General features: G+C 38.9%; 2 protein-coding genes across 34 annotated transcripts in view; one reads left to right on the plus strand and one right to left on the minus strand.

The window, feature by feature from the left end:
• Positions 1 to 320: 320 nt before the first annotated feature.
• On the minus strand, positions 321 to 17,590 carry UBE2B (ubiquitin conjugating enzyme E2 B). The gene is made up of 7 exons (XM_008510088.2): positions 17,381 to 17,590; positions 14,233 to 14,301; positions 12,050 to 12,130; positions 10,733 to 10,758; positions 6,879 to 6,968; positions 2,979 to 3,067; positions 321 to 1,644 (listed from the first exon to the last, which is right to left on the minus strand). Exons 1-7 carry the CDS (start codon positions 17,518 to 17,520, stop codon positions 1,516 to 1,518), a joined length of 624 nt encoding a protein of 207 aa, XP_008508310.2. The 5' UTR covers positions 17,521 to 17,590; the 3' UTR covers positions 321 to 1,515.
• Positions 14,436 to 17,873, plus strand: part of CDKL3 (cyclin dependent kinase like 3) — a 102,049-nt gene continuing 98,611 nt past the window's right edge. For 11 of the 33 annotated variants that reach the window (XR_011525578.1, XR_011525582.1, XR_011525579.1 and 8 more), the window contains exon 1: positions 17,593 to 17,786. The gene's annotated coding sequence lies outside the window, so the exon portion shown is untranslated. Of the gene's footprint in view, positions 14,864 to 17,430; positions 17,787 to 17,873 lie in introns of those variants that run through there. The other 22 variants (XR_011525580.1, XM_070571000.1, XM_070571005.1 and 19 more) reach the window with 19 other exon arrangements.

The raw sequence follows: 17,873 nt of genomic DNA on the forward strand, positions 1-17,873 counted from the left end.
ACGGGTAGTGTAGGTCTGCACTAGGGATCTGAACCCGTGAATCTGGGCCGCCCAAGTGGAGCATGCAAACTTAACCACCAGGCCACTGGGCCGGCCCCCAAGTAATAACTTTTAAAGGGAAATATCAGCACTTATCTTTCCAGTGTTAAACTTTGCTTATTAATAAATAGAAACTGTAGATATGGCTATCCTACAGTCTTCCAACAGAGAAGAAATCAGTCTTCCAATGGAGAAGCTTATTAAACTAGTATGAAAATGACAAGAAACTCCTAGAGTTACTGAAATAACTGTTTTAACTATTAGAAAGACTACACAGGTGGTTCAACAGAATTTACTTGTATATTTTCCATTTTCTATACTATTTGAAGGCATAGGATAGCTTTGTATTAGCTTTCTACAATACTGTATTTTAAATTTATCCAGTAAACTAAGATGCAATACAACTTTTATACAACTTAGGAGATAAAAAAAAATCTCCACAAGAGAAAGCAACTCAGCAGGCCCTAGTATTAAAACATTTTTCCAGAATAAACAGATAGGCAATTGCATTAAAAGGCAGTTTTCAAATATTTAAATTACACCAAGACCCCTTTCAAGTATCTGCCTTGCTCAAAACAATGCAATCATTTCTTATTCATTGTTAATAGTGGGGCATGGATTTTTGGTAAATGTTTATGGTTTTACTTTCTTCATTATAACGAAAGTCTTTTAAGGTGCTATCAAGCAGCAAAGTAAGTTGCATCAGCTCTCTGCTCAAGGTAGAGGTGCCAATTCCTCATGATAGAGGTGCAAATTGTGAATCGCAAAAGGTACAGTTTAACAGTAAGTAGTGCATGAAGAAACAGTAACAAGTAGCCTAAATACAGAGTTGGACAGACTCAAACCAGTTATGTCTATAATTGCTCAACTGTAACTGATAGAGGTACATTCAAATTAAAGTTTGAGATTATAACTGGTGTTTAGAATCAAATTTGAAGAATTTCTTGATAAAATATAAATCTGTTCTTTTGATATTGAAAATGAAGCTATCAATTGATGGAGAGCTAGAGACTTATTAACCCCTCCTACACAGATATGGAAATAAGTGACAAAGTCTCTTGCACTGAAGTTATGTATTTTAACAGCTTTACATGTAATATTCATATATAAAAAACTTTAAGTGCTTTTCTCCAATTTAAAAATCTAAAGAATTCAAAAATAAGGCATTCAATATTTGAAAAAAGTACAGATTTACAAAATGTGTATATTCTGTCATGAAAACTTCACACCAACATTATACACTTGGAAAAAAATACAAACAGGATATATTACAAATTTATGTAAGCAATAACTTAGTTCACACCATGCAATAAAAAGTACATTAATCAAGATACACAAGCTGTTGTAGGTTCTAAACTGAAGGACTTTTTTCTGCAGAATCCTTAAAACCTGTGGCACTTAAAATTTGTTAGCCTTTCAACTGAGAGGTAAATTATACACAACAATGATGAAAAAGATTAACAGACCAGTTGTCTATTATGAATCATTCCAGCTTTGTTCAACAATGGCTGAAACTCTTTTCTCATATTCTCGTTTGTTTTCCTGATAAAGCTGTGCTGCCTGGCTATTGGCTGGACTGTTTGGATTTGGTTCATCCAGCAGAGACTAGAAGGAAAGAGGGGAAAAAAACAGATTTGGAGTTATTTTTTTATATCAACATGGCTCAGATATGGAGCACAGAAATTATACAGAACAACAGAAATTATTCAATGAAGAAATGGCAGAAATTAGTATGTTACATATATTTTGATCTAAATATTTTCAGAAATGGCTTGATAAATACAGTAAGAAGTTTCCTGCTGCTAGAGAACTTAAGCTTCCAAAACAGCTCTCAATTACCTTAAGACTTCTTTGTTTTTCAAAGAAATTGGAAAAGAACAACATTCTTCAGCATACTGACACATTAACGAGGAAATAAACAGCTTGATTTAGTTAATAAACAATACCTATACATAGATTAGCAACTAACATTTTACGCTTTAAATTCTTTAAACCAAAATTAAACTCTTTATTACTGTGGTTACTTTGCAAATGTCTGACAGTAAGTTGGGTAGTAAATCTCGTTTCCTTTAATCAACAAAACATATACATCTGGCAGGAAGGGAATGGAATAGAAAGGTTGAAAACAATGTTTAAAAGATGACCTGAATAAAAGTGGAAGTGTAATGGAAGAAAGCTTTAAAAAGGTCACAAACCAAAATGTTTCTTCTGCTTCTCTCAAATCCACAAAACTAAAACATGCCTCATTCTACCCCTCCCCAAACTGTCATTCAAGGTCAATTCTGAAAATTCTGCCAGAGTGCTTTAGCACATAGTAACACTACTTTCATATGTACATAGTTGTGGGTCCTTCTAGTTGTGGCATGTGGGATGCTGCCTGAGCATGGCTTGATGAGCTGTGCTAGGTCCATGCCCAGGATCCAAACTGGCAAAACCCTGGGCTGCCAAAGCAGAGCGTGCAAACAAAGCAGAGCACCACTCAGCCACGGGGCTGGCCCCACCACATTCTTTTTTAAAACAGCATTTCCTGGATGGGGCAGCACACTCAATGCTTCTCCACACTCGGCAGTTTCTTGACGTCCCTATGGTTTTCTAAGCAATTATCTTTCTCTCCCCATAAGAAAATTTTTCATTCTTCTCTACAACCTCTGGCTATGCCTCATGGGCATGACTAATACTTGACCTTGTGAGAACACTTAACTTACACATGATCAGAAAAATGACTGTGGATTTGATCCAATGTGGTCAGTAACAAAAAGGCAAACTAGCTGTCTGAAAATCATGGGTTTTTTCAGACAAAGCTCTGTCTGAGCTCTGGCATTTGTTAACTGGGTGCTAGGAAGGTTAGTTTGCTGACTTGGTCCTTCAGATTGCTCCTAAAGGAGCTGACTATCCCACAGAATCTTGAAAAATTATGATGCATCCTAACACACACTTACCTGAATTGATGTTAAAATAGAAGATACATCATATGTTGGACTCCATCGATTCTGAAGGATATCTAAACATATGCTACCATCAGCATACACTGCAAAGACAACACTAAAATTGGTTACATATTAACTTTGTCATATCTAACAGTTACAAGAAATCTTTACCACAAAAAGAATGCTTGGCCCAGTCAGAAGTTTTGAACATTAGTCACTAAACCCTTCTATCCCACAGGAAAACCAGTCTTAAAAACTAAGGTCTCTTATTTTGCAACTTTTCATCAGGAAGCTGAGAGTTAAAGTTTTTCAACACATGCCATATGGCAAATCTATTTAAATTCCATATTTCTAAATATTTTTACATAAAACTTAAAAAAAAAAGCTTATTTTTAAAGTTTTTTTGCTGAGGAAGATTAGCCCTGAGCTAACATCTGTGCCAATCCTCCCCTGCCTTATATGTGGGTCGCTGCCACAGAATAGCTGACAAGTGGTGTAGGTCCACGCCCAGGATCCAAACCCATGAACCTGGGCCGCTGAAGCAGAGCATGCCAAACTTAACCACTAGACCACTGGGCCTGCCCAAAAAAGCTTATGTTTTGACATAGCAATTCCACACCCAGAAATTACTCTAAAAGAAATAATTATGGATATGCACTTTTATTTACAGGATGTTCACTATAGTACTATTTATAAGAGAGAAAAATTAGAAACTACCTTGTGGTCCATAAAGAGGGGACTGACTAAATAACGGTACATTCATGTAACCATGAGAAATGATATACATCTACCTTATGTTGATTAATGTAGCAAGACATCCACAATGTCTTGCCTTAATAAGTTTCAAACTATTTATATAGGATAATTCTATTTTTGTAAAGAATTACATATAAATATTTTCATTGAAAGTATATGCAGTCACAAAAACATCTGTAAGACTAAATGCCAAAATTTAAGTAGTGGATATCTGTAGGTAGTGGAATTATAAAGGATCTTATTTGCTTTATCTTTTCTTATACTTTATATTTGTTCTTGCAATAAGTATGCATTCTTTTCACAGTCAAAAATAAAAATCAAGTGATTAATATGTTTTACAAGTTTTTAACATTTGGGAGGCTTTTTTTCTCTTTTGAACTGATTATGTGAAAACATAAACAACGAACATAAATTTTTATCCACTTGCAAGACTATGTATCTGTACAATAAATTTCCAAAGGTAGAATTGCTGTGTTGACAAAGGGCAAACGCATTTAAATGTTACAGATACTGCCCAATTGTGGAAAGCTTCATGGATCAAGCCACATCACTCTACATAAAATCAGGAATAAGTGAGGCTTTTGGGGGGAGAACAAGCAAACCACACTTAAACGCCGTCATTCCTCAGGGTTCTATCCTTGGTCCTCTTCCTTCTTACTTTTTAGACACCCTCTGGGCAATGTTATTCACTCCCATGGCCTCAGTTACTATCCCTGTGCTAGGTACTTCCAATTGTTAGCTTTAGACCAGATTTAAGCCTCAGTTTTAAAGCAGCATGGTCAACCGCTTACCATCTATCCCACAGGAACATCAAACTTAGCAAGCCCAAAGCAAAAATCATCACCTCTATGAAACTCATAAAAGTATAAAATGATTTTAAAGCTGTGACCTAGTAACTATTATTGAGAAATAATTCAAAAGTAAAGTAGAAACTAAACATCCATCAACTGATAAATGGATAAACAAAATACAGTATATCCATACAATGGAATATCATTTAGCAATAAAAGGAAATGAGGTACAGATATGTATTAAAACATGGATGAACCCTGAAAACTATGCTAGTTGAAAGAAGTTAGTTACAGGGGCTGGCCCCTTGGCCAAGTGGTTAGAGTTCTAGCGTTCCGCTTCGGTGGGCCAGGGTTTGTGGGCTCGGATCGTGGGTGTGGACCTATTCCACTCATCAGCCATGCTGTGGAGGCATCCCACGTACAGAGTGGGGGAGGACTGGCACAGATGTTGGCTCAAGGCTAATCTTCCTCAAGCAAAAAAAAGGAGGAGGATTGGCAATGGATGTTAGCTCAGGGCAAATCTTCCTCACAAAAAAAAAAAAAGTTAGTTACAAAGGACCACATATATTATTGATTTCATTTATATGAAATGTCCAACAGGCAAATCTATAGAGACAGAAAATAAGTCAGTGGTTGTCTAGGTTGGGGGGTGGGAGGTGGGCTGGGAAAATGAGCAGAGCTGCTGATAGACATGGGACTTTTTGGGAACGGTGATAAAAGGTTCTAAAATTGGGGCTGGCCCCGTGGCCAAGTGGTTAAGTTCTTGTACTCTGCTTCGGCCGCCCAGGGTTTCGTCGGTTCGGATGGCACTGCTCATCGCCATGCTGAGGTGGCATCCCACATGCCACAACTAGAAGGACCCACAACTAAAAATATACAACTATGTACCTGGAGGGCTTTGGGGAGAAAAAGGAAAAAATCTCCAAAACAAAAAAAAGGGTTCTAAAATTGACTATGGTGATGGCTGCACAACTCAGTGAATATACTAAAAGCCACTGAATTATACAATTTAAATGAGTGTATAGTATGGTATGTGAATTGTATTTCAATAAAGATGTTTTAAAAAAAGTAAACCAGAAAGTTCCCTATGAATTCATTAAAGTTGAAAATCCTACACCTGTACAACACATATATCCTCCTGCACATTCTACAGTCCTTCTCACCTTTACACCTTTACAGAGTCCCCTTAGTACAATCTGGGTTGATTCAATTCCAAGTCTAAGCCAGACAAAGCTACAGTGGAATAAATGGTAAGTGACTTGGAAATTTCCTCAAAACAGAAACAGAAAATAAGATTGAACCTGTCTTGGTTTAGAAAAAAAAAAAAAAGGCAGCTAAAAGGAAAAAGCAACTTCACAACAATAAGGCACCACAGGTTAAATCTATTATTGGGAAGTCACCTTGATTCCACATACACAAACACACCTCCCCTCTGAGTAGGGAGCTCTATCTGCCTGTAGCCCACTTCTGTAGTCTGCAGTGCTAGTCAATAGGACCTCTGAAAACGCACCTCCTGAAAGTGAGTTAACTGACAGGGAAGACCACATTTAAATGAGCAAAGGTTACACAAAGGAGAGCGAGCTTAAATATTTCGGAAAATAAGTCCTTCATATAGTAATTTATATCCAGGCATGTAAATGTAGTAGAAGTAAAGAGCAAGAAGTCAGGGAAGAGCAAATTTAATTACAAAAGAGTCACTCAGCAATCATTTATGGAAAATAGTAATGAAAAACTTCTAAATGTGAAAATAGGAACGAGAGAGGAAAAAACGGAAAAATGTATTAAAAAAAGCCTTCAAAATATACAAACCTTTGACCCAGATCCTACTTCTAAAAACTTATTCTAAAGAAATATTCATGAGTATTTGAGATCTATTTTCAAGAATCTTCAAAGTGCTGCTTAAAATTGTAAACAACTGAAAATCACTAACAATTGGACACTGATTAAATTAGGTTAAACTCAAACAACAGAACATTTTGCAGCCACTGAGAATGAGGCAAAAGAATATTAAATAAGGGAAAATGTTCATAGTAAATAAAAAAATTACTTTAGATACAACACCATCTCAATTTCGTATGAGCATTTATTTGTATTTTTTAAAAGCTAAATTTTAAGTGACAAATTCTTTTTGGTATCTTTCACATTTCTACAAATAGACATTAAAATCAGAACTTACTACAACAACTTTACCTCCAATTTGGAACCTTGATAAGATTTCAGACTACAAAAATGTGGCTAATACTGATGTGGAAGCAACAAGTAGAAGTGGGCCCTAATAGTTAGAAGTATAGAGCAAGACCTAAAAGGAAGGAAACAACTCTTTTCTCCCCCTATCATTTGCAAAGTCTAATAAATTGCTACTTACCATTTGGATGAAACATTTTGGATAAAAACCTAACAGTTGGTGGTTTATTTGGATATTCTTCAGAAAATTCTATTACTAGTTTAAAAGTACCTAGATAGAAAACAAACCAAAATAACTGTAAAGACAAGCGTAACTTTTAAATCTCTTCATCAATAAATTCCCAACCCCATACTGGTTTTTGTGTAACCACACAAAAACTAATGTCAATTTTGGTTTAGCACATAAAACATACTGAATATACTTCTATTTATGTTAGACTGACGACACACAGCATTGGCAAGCACTTAGGGAACAAACACTTTCATATGCTATTGGTGGGAATGTTGACTGTCATATTTTTGGAAGAGAATTTGGCCCTAGCTATCAAAATTTAAAATGCACATTTGGGGAACTACAGATAGTTTATTACCGCTTAGAAGGGGGTGCCAAAGGATTCTGAGAGAGAATGACTACCATATGACAAAGGACTCAGATTACTGCATGGGCACTGATGTGAAAGGTCTGTTCTGTGCCCATACCAATCCCTTCAATATGCCAAGAATCAGTGAATATTAGTGAAATTGCCTACTGTTGGTTATAGATCAACATAGTACATTTTGGTCAGTCTAAATCAGTATTTTATGGTCAACCGAGACACAGGCATTTTTAAAAATTATGCATTTGTACCAAAGTCAATCTGTTTATAGTGTACAAAGAAGTTAAGAACTCTCAACTCCCATTCCAAACCTATTACGCAGAAATAACCACTATTAATGGTTTTGTGTTTGTGTTTCTAGACAACTTCTGTGTTCACTCACTCTCCAGAGTCCTTTTATTTTGAGGAAACCCACCTAAAGGTTGGAGAGGTCCTCTAACTACAACCCCTTGGACATACTCAAAAAACTGAGACATTCCTAATCAAGTCAGTAGAAGTTTAAATCATTGCAGATGTCTCTACAAGGTTCTGTCCTTATTTCATCAAAGCAGTTAAAAACACAAAGCAAAATCCTTTCTCAGTCTAAATTCTAAGCTCCCGGCTTCAGTCTACCAAGATTAGAGGTATGTATCTAGTAAAATATTTTATCTTCACTAATCATACAATCTGGTACACAACCTCTACCTCTTTATATTTTTTTTGTTGTTTGGAAATTTGAGATTAGGGAGGCCAAGGATACAAGCAAAATCAAAGATGATATCTATTTCACATTTTTATATATTAACAGAGATACTACGAAAAGTACAATTAGTGAAGATAGCCTTATACCTAATTATGTATTTTTAAAGTCTACCTTTTAATGTTCTTTAATTACAAAAATATGCAAAGTAAAAATTTTTGCAAATGCAAATATGAACCAGCTATTTTTAAGGCTTTTTTTTTCCTATTATGGGGTCTCAGGACCCTTTTACACTCTTACTTCCAACGACAGCCAAGTTTCCAATTCTGAATGTGAAGCTGGGAAGAGATGCATGCAATAGCGTACCATTTTATGGTATTTCCACCAAAACTGAAAAAGAATTTCATTTTAAAATATTGGGTCTTTAATGACCAGCTTGCAAAAATTCCCCAAATTTTTAACAATCTGTTCTCATGAATCAGTACAAGCTGCCTCTAGCACACCATTGACTAGAACTATCGCTATCTGTTGTATTAGAAATTTTAACTCAGAAAACCTTAAAATATTTATTCATGAATAACTATATACTCATTACCTATTAACCTAAGTAACGTTTAATGAAAAATAACTATACTCCTCCCTAAAGTTAGTGACAAGTATAGCACTGTTTTACATTTTTACAAATCTCTTTAATGACTGGCTTAATAGAAGAGACAGTTGGATTCTCTTAGCTGCTTCTGCAATCAATCTGTTACAATATGCTGTTCTGACTGAGGTACATCAAGAAAACCAGGCCTCATGCAAATATGTAAATGAAAAAGGATGGATTATTTTCATAGCCTTTTCAGATAATCATAGATATTCTTTTTTGATATTACACCAAAGAAATGACAGGTTTTTAAAAGTTAGCTTCAATGTAGAATCTGAAACTATATAAATAAACTTTTTGCATCAGTTACATTAAAATCTGTTGCACACTGCATAAATTTTTTATCTATCCATAATTTTCTAATATTATACATTGGTCATTTGGAAAATATTGGTTCACTGAGCTGCGTAAATCTTCTAAATTTCCCATAGTTCATTATATACCACCAAAAAAAGAAATCACAATAGGAAATACCACCTACTGATCTCATCAGAGAAGTCTTACAGTAGTGGGAAGCCATCATTTTATCAGTACGTGATAAATATTGTCACTTTCCTTGACCTAATAGCTCACTTAGGTCACTTTTGAGAATATGGCTGCCAAATACTCAAATCTAAATAACCACAGTTTGTCTGTCAGTCATTCTTTCAAGTAAAAATGTCCCATGAAAAAAAGCAATAATTCAAGTTGCAACTCAAACAACTGCAGAAGTGCTTTTCCCTCCAGACAATCATCATACTTTAGTATGCAAGAGAAGTGCTTTATTCATATTTCCCAGTTCATCACATACAATATTAAAAAGACATATACTCAAAGGTCAGAATTTAATAATATTAATAATTTCTACCTTTTCATCAAGACATTTTTAAAGGAAACTGGCCTCTTTTAAAATGCAAATAATACGGTGAATATTAGTACAGTTTGGTGCCACTGTCTAGGCTTGTGCCAAGATGCTAAACTGTTTAGATCCAGCTTTAGCCACTAGTGCTTTTGTACCATCAGCGTAAATGTTAATACAGTCAAAAAGGCAAATAATGTCTTACTATTAGTATGAAGACAGTTTTGATCACCTGGAACCCTTGAAAGGGTCTCAGGGATCTTAAAGGGTTTAAGACCCCCTTAAAAACCCTCTCGTATATGGTGAAAAAGCTGAAGCCCTTAAGTACTCCTCCCTTCAATTCCTCACCCCCACCTAGATATGTGGTACATAACCCTTTAACACACAAATATACATACTTGCATGTATGTATTTAGTAAAAGTGAAATACTACAACATACATTATTCTGCAACTTTTTTGTATCCTCAGACATGTCCACAACTACCTTATTCTTTAACAGGTACATAATATTCCAGAGTCTAGATATATCATAATTTGCTCAACCATTTATTTCCCTTACTGGACATTCACGTTACCTCTTTAAAAATAGTGCTGCAATCAATATCTCTGTACAAATATCCTTGATGGGTTAATTCTGGAGCCATTTTGATAATTAAAACAAACTTATTTAATAATTTTTAAAAAATCCATGCCGTGGTTAGGGAAAATCTCGGTACCTGGTTAAAATCAACCTGAGAAGCTCAATTATAAATACATATTAGAACTAGTTTCCCATTTTCCTGGCTTTTGGTGAAAATACTTAATTTAAGATGCAAAAGATTATGCAGAATGCTGACTATTTATGGCTGTTAAATGCTAGCTGTATATGAAGCTACTGGCAGCTTAGTATGTTTAAGAACAATTTCAGCTCAATACTCTATCAATATAGATAAAGTTAAAAACGCATGATTACCATGCTAGTGTTTACCTCAGGGACATCTTTAGCATGCTACAAGGCCTTCTAAATTTAAACTATTCTCAACACAGACTCTAGCCTCTAGGCTTACAGTTCTACAGCCAAATATCAAAGTAACAGAGGGCACTGGCAAGGGAAGTGATTAAGCTGATGTGGGAAGAAAGTCCTCTGTAAACTACAAATTCTCAGTGGCATTATTTAGTTTTAATTTGACTTATTCACAATAGAAAACAGCTTTAAGTAGATACATTGGTGTTACAATTTCCTACTTAAAAGCAGTCTCTTAATACTGTAAAAACAAAATGAAAATCACTTACCATCTTCAAAGGGTGTCCCTTCTGGTCTGAAAACAAGAAGATTTCTGATTAAAAGAAGTTTTTCATTCTGCTTTTCCCTGATTTTCAAGAGTGGAAAGGATAAACTCAAACAGAGAAAGAGGGGCTCATTCTAATGATGTGTGGAGTTTTTAAGATATTGTTAGTTTAATATCATCTTAGCCCTGGATTTTATAGATGTAGGCAATAAAAGGAACTTTCATTTTCTAAGTTTTCCTTTTAGGGTGGTTTCACAAAAAAACCTGTCATAATTTTAGCACAAAAAGAATTCAATTCAGTTCATAATTACCAACCAGTCATTTTGTAAATATGTTTACTCTTAAAAACTCCTATTTTCAATTTATATCAATAAGATGGAAATCAATATCCTTTAGTTTAAGATAATCATGACATCAAACTGAAGTGTCCTGCTTTTCAACAGAGCAGTATCTCTTGCTCAAATTGGCTGGACATAACTAATGTCACCAAGAAAGCCAGTTTCTTTTGCGCGAATCTTTTCCTTGCCTCCATATTCCAATTTCATCTTTCCTAAGCAGCAGCTTGAAGTTTAATTACTTGCAAGGCACATTCAAGATCTCAAAGAAGCACTCTAACAGTTTGAATCTAACATGATTGCTTTACTTTTAGAAGGGTGAAAACAATGCTCGTTTTTCTGAGTCTTTAATATAGATGTTTATTAACCGATTCAGTGGCAACTCAAAATTCTATTAAGGAAAATATTCCTTTAAAGTTTTAGTGCAAAAACTAGTTTTAAAAGAGTGAAAGAAAAAAAGATCAAGTCCAGGGAAACCAAAGAAAAGACATAAGGAAATTTTGAATTAACAAGTATACATGCAATATATTTAACATGTAAAACACAGCTGCTTCTCAAAAGGCTTCATTCAGTTATTTCATGCTGGGCTGTGAAACATTTTTATTTAAATTCTTGCCACAGTGCAAGTTTTCAGTATTTCTGGTTCCTAGCCTTTTTACAGCTCCAACAGAATGCAAGCAAAAACATCTGCTTGGTACATTTTGTACAAAATAATCTATCGTTTCTCCTTTAGTTTCAAATGGTATTTTTATCAAGTAAAACCCAAAGTGATTATAAAATCATACACAATTACATCAAAACGCAAATAAATTAAAAAAAAATTTTTTTGTAACTGCCAAAACACTTACCAGAATGTTTTTTTCTAACTTATCCTTGAAGTTTCTGTAAGATCCCTAATTCCACCTCAGCCTCTTTTCCTAATTGTTATACATCCACTTTTCTTGAAGAATCACCACACCTATCACTTGTTTTATCTTTCAACTCACCCAAATATAACTGCATTCCACTGCATGATGTTGTTTTCAGACGGTGCGCCACTGACACCGACAGGTGGGTCCTCTTGCAATCTAGAAATCCAGAGTAGTAATTTTAAAAGTTGAACATTAAGGCCACAAAGGCAGCCAAAAAGAACACCTACGGACTCTATACTATCTACTTTGAGAGAGAAACTAAATCCACTTTCTTGTTCTTGTGCTGAGCTGGAACAAACCAAATGCCTTATTTAGAAAAAAAATCGACCAGGTATATACTTATTAAATACCTCTCCAAATTATCTAAAATTGCAACAGGCTTGAGAATCATCCCTCTTCAAATATGTCTTCAAGAACTGATGTATATAGACTGCCCTCAACAAAAAAAAACCCCTCAAGGTGCAAAAATATTTTTACAGAACAATCAACTGTACTGCTGTAATCAGCAAAGATTGTGAGAGTCCTGACCACAGCTACTTGTACAACATGGCCACCAGAAACAACACCCCAGAACAAAAAAACTCTCAGTTTAAATACTAAACGACTGAAAACACTTATATTCAATTTAATTAAGGAAACTAGTTTTAGGCAGGAGAGTGACTTTACCCCACCAGCCTCAATTAGCAATGGCTTTTCAAGTAATCAAAGCTTCAGTTAGGTTTTCCATTAGCCCCTATTGTAAAGGCTCTACACTAACACTAAATTTACCTTTGCGATCAGAAGACAATACAAAGCTACCTTCAGACATTTGCCACAGTCAAATTCTTGTAACCCGAAGACCCTTGGAAAACTACCAGAGGTGCCATGTGTCCAACTCAGAATTAAACAGAGAAACCAAGTAAGAAACCAGGGTAAAAACAGACACAAACTGGATGTTTTAGTAGTTGAATTTCACTCATGGAAGCTGATCTGAAGTCTACTGATTTTAAGCTTTAGAACACGAGGTTTGCACCAAAAACCCATCTCCTTTAAAAGACTGTCATCTCAGGGAAAAATAAACACTACATTCTACATAGGGATATACACGTAGTGACTATCATGAAATCAGTCCACATAAAAATTGTTCTTGTAGTCAACCTCAACCAGATTAGGCCACGACGAACAGAGCCTTAAAGGAATCATGCTGCCTGATGCCCACCAAAGGCAAACGGCTAAGAGAAGTTACAAATATATTTAACGATAAATCGGCCAAAGCCCAAAAGAGTGGCTTCCAAACGCCTCACCTTCGGCTTTATAATGGCGAAGTTGAGAGGTTACTTCCTGAGCGGCTGATAGTAAGTTTTTACACCAGACATTTTGTCTCAATCAGGGCAGATCTCCCCAGAAACACACTTAAAATGTGCAAAGGATAGCACTGCTAAGTTTTCTCACTTTCTTCCGTACTTCCAAGTATTCAGTCAAGGGTAAACAACCTAAAAAAACTCACTTCCTCCTCACTAACCCCACCACCTCCTAACAAAACCCTGTTTTACAAAAGCAGGCCCAGGGAGTATCAGTTAGCGCCGGTCTCAAGGAAGGCATTTTTCCAGACCGTGGAGGCTATAGTTAGGGCTTTATACAGCAGGCCACCGAGCTAAATTCCAGAAGGTACTGGCAGCCGGGTTGCCAGCCTGAGGCCCAGGTCTCTAAGCCAGTTCTCAAGGTCCTTTCCGGCGGGCGGGGGAGAGTCGGGTTTCGGAGGATGGGTTAACCACCTCCGGACCTAGCACTGCAGACCCCACCCTCACTGCGGCGGGGGGCGGGGGGGTCGTCCCAATCCTGCCCCTCAGAAGAGACCGCAAAGCCATCGAACAAAGCTGACTGGTGCGGCAAGCGGGCAAAACGCTTCTGCAAGAACTCGCTCCTACGGGACCGGGAGGGGGCACCGCAGGCGCACAGGCGGGGGATGAGGTTTGCGCTCTAGGGCGAGACGTCGAGCAGCTGGTCCAAATGAGCAGCAGGGAATCCTAGGACAGCCCAAAACCACCTTTTTACTTTCGGGGGGGCGGGGGAAATGGGGTCTCGAAATTTTTTACGTCGAAAGAGTGACCAAGTAAGGATGAGGGAGTGCGGCCAGGGGCCAGGACTGGGCTTCCGTCCGTCCCGCTGGGCCCACAGCCGGCGCTCTTAGGGTCAGGGGACGGTGTCCCGGATCCCCGCCCTGCTGTCCCGCAGCTTTGGGGAGGAGCCGTCATCCAGGCGAAGAAGAGGGCCCTTACCGCTTGAAATCCCGCATGAGCCTCCTCCGGGCCGGGGTCGACATGCTCCGCAGCTGCCCCGCGGTCAGTCTGAAAGAAAAGAGTCCCGCGCAGCCCCCCCACCCCCCGGCGCGGCGGCCGAATCACTGTGGGTCACCGCCGCCGCCGAGGTTGCACAAACAACCCTGCAATGACGTCTCCCTCCGCCGCCTCCAGATCCCTCCGCCCTCCGCCGGTACCACAGAGTGAGGGGTGGGGGGGGGGGGAAGAGGGGGTGGGCCGTATGAGAGCTCGTTATGGGAGCCTTTCAGCAGGACCCTATTCATTTTGTCTTCCTGAACTAATCAACAAATTAGTGTTCTCCGTGATCAGACTGGAGATTGTGGATTAAGAGACAGCGAAACCGAAATACCACTCTGTCTCTCCCCCTTTCAGTAGTTTAGACTCGACCGGGTGGAGAGAGAGGGACACATCCGGGGCCAGAGATTTCAGCGAAAGGAGGTGGGATGACGTAAGATCACGTGACCGACGGCGACGTTGTCAACAATCCACCCCTGAGGGGGAGGGGACGAAGTATCTAGAACCACGTGTCCCTATGACGCCATTAGAACGGATCACGTGAGAGCGTCGCTTGGGTCTGAGTCTCAGCCAGGTCTATGAAATGGGTAGTTAATTTTACTGGGCTGAGGGTGGGGATAAATCTTTATTAGTTTTCCCTCCAGTTTGTCCCATGAACATGGACGGCAATTGAAGAGGTGTGGCGGAAGCAAAAGCTTGTTTTGCTTGTCTTTAAAAGGAGCCCCAAATAATTTGGATTTAAAATCCTCTGATTGGTTCAATGGCTTATCAACCCTGGTACGTGGGAAAGGTAGCAGGAAGGGACCTCAACTTTTTCTAAGTGCAGTATTGAATGCTGAGGCCCACACAAAGTAAAATCTGAAATTCTTCCTTAGAGCCACCAAATAACCTGTATGTGCATTACCCTGGGGTTTCCAGGGTTGGAAATTCTGGGCAAAGATAGAAGAACAGTGTACAAATTGTCCAAGGTTTGTTCACAATCCCTACTGATTCACGGAATTTTGTTTTTCCTTTATGGGTCTGCTCTCATTTGACGGTTTGTGGAACAGGTCATGAATTTGGCTAGGATGATGTATCGCTGTATTTATCAAGAAATGTCGGGATGAGATCTCAAGAGAGCATGTGGATGGGTGGGTGGTTGTCAAAGAAACCTAAAAATGCGATTCAAATCTGTGGGGGAGATCAGGCAGACGGGTAGAGTTTATTTATCTAGCCTGGATAACTCATTTCAGGATTTCTACACTAGTAAGTAAGGTGCAAATGGGCATGAAATGCTCCCCACCAGGGGTCTCAGAGGTATTGACCCCTGGGGATTCTGACATTTCCTTCCCTCTGTTGCCTCCAATTCCTGGCTTCAGGTCTTGGTTGGTCAGTAGGACTCTGAGCTCTTTCATATCCCTTTGGGTAATTCTTCAGCCCAAGGTCGAATAGGAGGATGAAATAAGGACCTTAGCATTGCCCCAAGTTGCCCATAGTCCCATGGAACCAGAAAGGGCTAACTTTCCTCACACCTCCATTTCTTCAAACCCTGAGTTCTGTCTCTTGCTTTTAGTAGCTGCCTTGGTGATCAAGTTAGGCCTAACTCTTGATAAGTCTTGCTCTGCATTCACAAATGTGATTCTCTAAGGCAAAAGCTGAATGTTATTTTTTTGCCTTCCCGCCGTAGAAATCCTAATCCTCCCCATAGCTAAGGATGAAGACACACCAGTAGGGGTTACATGCAGTGAAATCCTAAAGAGAAACTTTTTTTCTTTAAATCCCTGTTATGTCATTTGACTAGCAATTTATACTTGTTTTGGAAACCCACAGTTTATGGTTTTCCAAAATGAAGTAACACTTTCAACAAAATCAGTGAAGGTGTTTCATTAAAGTCTTAGAGCAGTGTATAAGCAGAAATCATTGACTGTCCAGGTTAGCAGCCCTGCCGTAACCTATTTGTAGAAAGAATAGTTTTAAAGCTATAATTTTATACTCTAGTGATGCTGTAGCTCTGGATTGTGAGCTCACTGATGGCAGAGGCTGATTCATGCTTTGTCTCTTGCAAACATTTAGCCCACAAAAAATAATTAGTATGCTTATAGCAAGTCTGGGCCCACTATAAGATTTACCACGACATTCTTATTCACAGAAAGTATTTTGTAAGATGGTTGAATAACTTTTCAAAAGAAATGGCAATTTGGAATATTTTAGTGGTGATAAAAACCATGACCACCTCTCCTTCCTCTCCCAGTTCTTTCTCAGTATAAACCTTAGCAGCATAGAAACACTTGGGAAGCTTTTAAAATACCAATTCCTTTACCCTACCTCATTTAAATTAGGATCTTTGAAGGTGGGGCCTTTTTAAAAGTTCTCCAGGTGTGATCTTAATGTGAATGGTGGGGTGTGACCAACTGGACTAGAATTTATTGGATAATAATGATGCTTTCTCTTATTTAGGGGAATGAGAGTGAGATTTGGCCTTTTACATTTAACTTATTTTATAGGAAAGAGAAATGAAACCCCTAAGAAAGAGCACTCTTGGGCACTGCTCCATTGATATCCTTGTTATTCATTAGAGGCTGTCAGCCAGCAGAACCCCATGTCTAGTTCTTATGCAATTAGGTAACGGCCTTTTTTCTTTTTTTGGCCTTCTATGCCCTTGTATGTCAATCCGTGTGGTAGAACCCTTTGAATTATTTGCTTTCCCAAAGAGGGAGTTTTAGAGTTTTGACAGGTAATAAGGGAGTTTTTAAAAAGAAGGATTACCATAAATTTGAAAAAATTTAAAAGGACATAGCACGTATTCAAGGAATGTTCTTGATTTAAGAACCATCTTCTCCCCGTTTTAAGGATGAATGTCGAAAGCTGAGGTCGAACTCTATGGTCTATGGAATATTAACATAACTAGGTAGCTTAGAAAACTATAATTACACAAGACTTCCTCGGAAATCTCTTTTTTACAACTCTGCTTAATGACACCAGCCGTCCTTTTGGGATTTCCCCCTCCCCCCTCCCCAAGCGGCAGGTGTTCTCTGGCCTGGAAGCGTCCGCGACGCAGCTGGGACAAGCCGCTGCTCGGTTCCCCTACCCTAGAGAATAAGCAGTCACTCACGTTGCCGTCAAAACGCGGATCCTCCCCTGTCTCGGCTCAAGGCCAACCTTGTGAGGAGGCCTTAAGTTGATCGACAGCGCCCCGTACTCCTCCACCCCCCCCCCATGCCAGTTTCCCCCTAGCGCCCGCCGGGAACTCATTGTCGCAGCTTCTCATTTTCCCTTCCGGGTCGCCCGGCCGCGTCCATGTTCCGGTCTTGCGCTCTAGGCCCCAAGCGCAAGGCCCGCGGCCCCGTTGCCATGGTAGCGGGCTGCCGGCCGCTAGCCGGGACCACGGGCTAAATAGGATCTGCGTCCTGTTACCGGACTGGGACTGCGCGGAGCCGGGCCGCAGTGACTACAGCATGGGCTGAGGCGGCGGCGTCTGCCTAGACGAGGCCGACTGCGGGGCAAGGGGCGCGCCACTGGTCCGGGACACTAAGACGTGTGGTTTGAGGAGGGGGGGACCGAGGTTTTCTTTGGTCCTGGGGCGTGGTCTGTGGGCAACCGCAGCA

This window comes from Equus przewalskii, chromosome 13, assembly GCF_037783145.1.
Source record: "Equus przewalskii isolate Varuska chromosome 13, EquPr2, whole genome shotgun sequence".
Classification (NCBI taxonomy): Eukaryota; Metazoa; Chordata; class Mammalia; order Perissodactyla; family Equidae; genus Equus; species Equus przewalskii.

Bases quoted from the DNA above. Each gene is read 5' to 3' on its own strand.
- UBE2B (XM_008510088.2), bottom strand. From the start codon at position 17,520: ATGAGTTCCCGGCGGGCGCTAGGGGGAAACTGGCATGGGGGGGGGGTG. The intron at 14,302-17,380 runs GTGAGTGACTGC...CTTTTCTTTCAG, and splicing joins ATCCGCGTTTTGACGGCAAC to ACTGACCGCGGGGCAGCTGC. The intron at 6,969-10,732 runs GTAAGTGATTTT...TTTTCTATCTAG, and splicing joins AGGGACACCCTTTGAAGATG to GTACTTTTAAACTAGTAATA.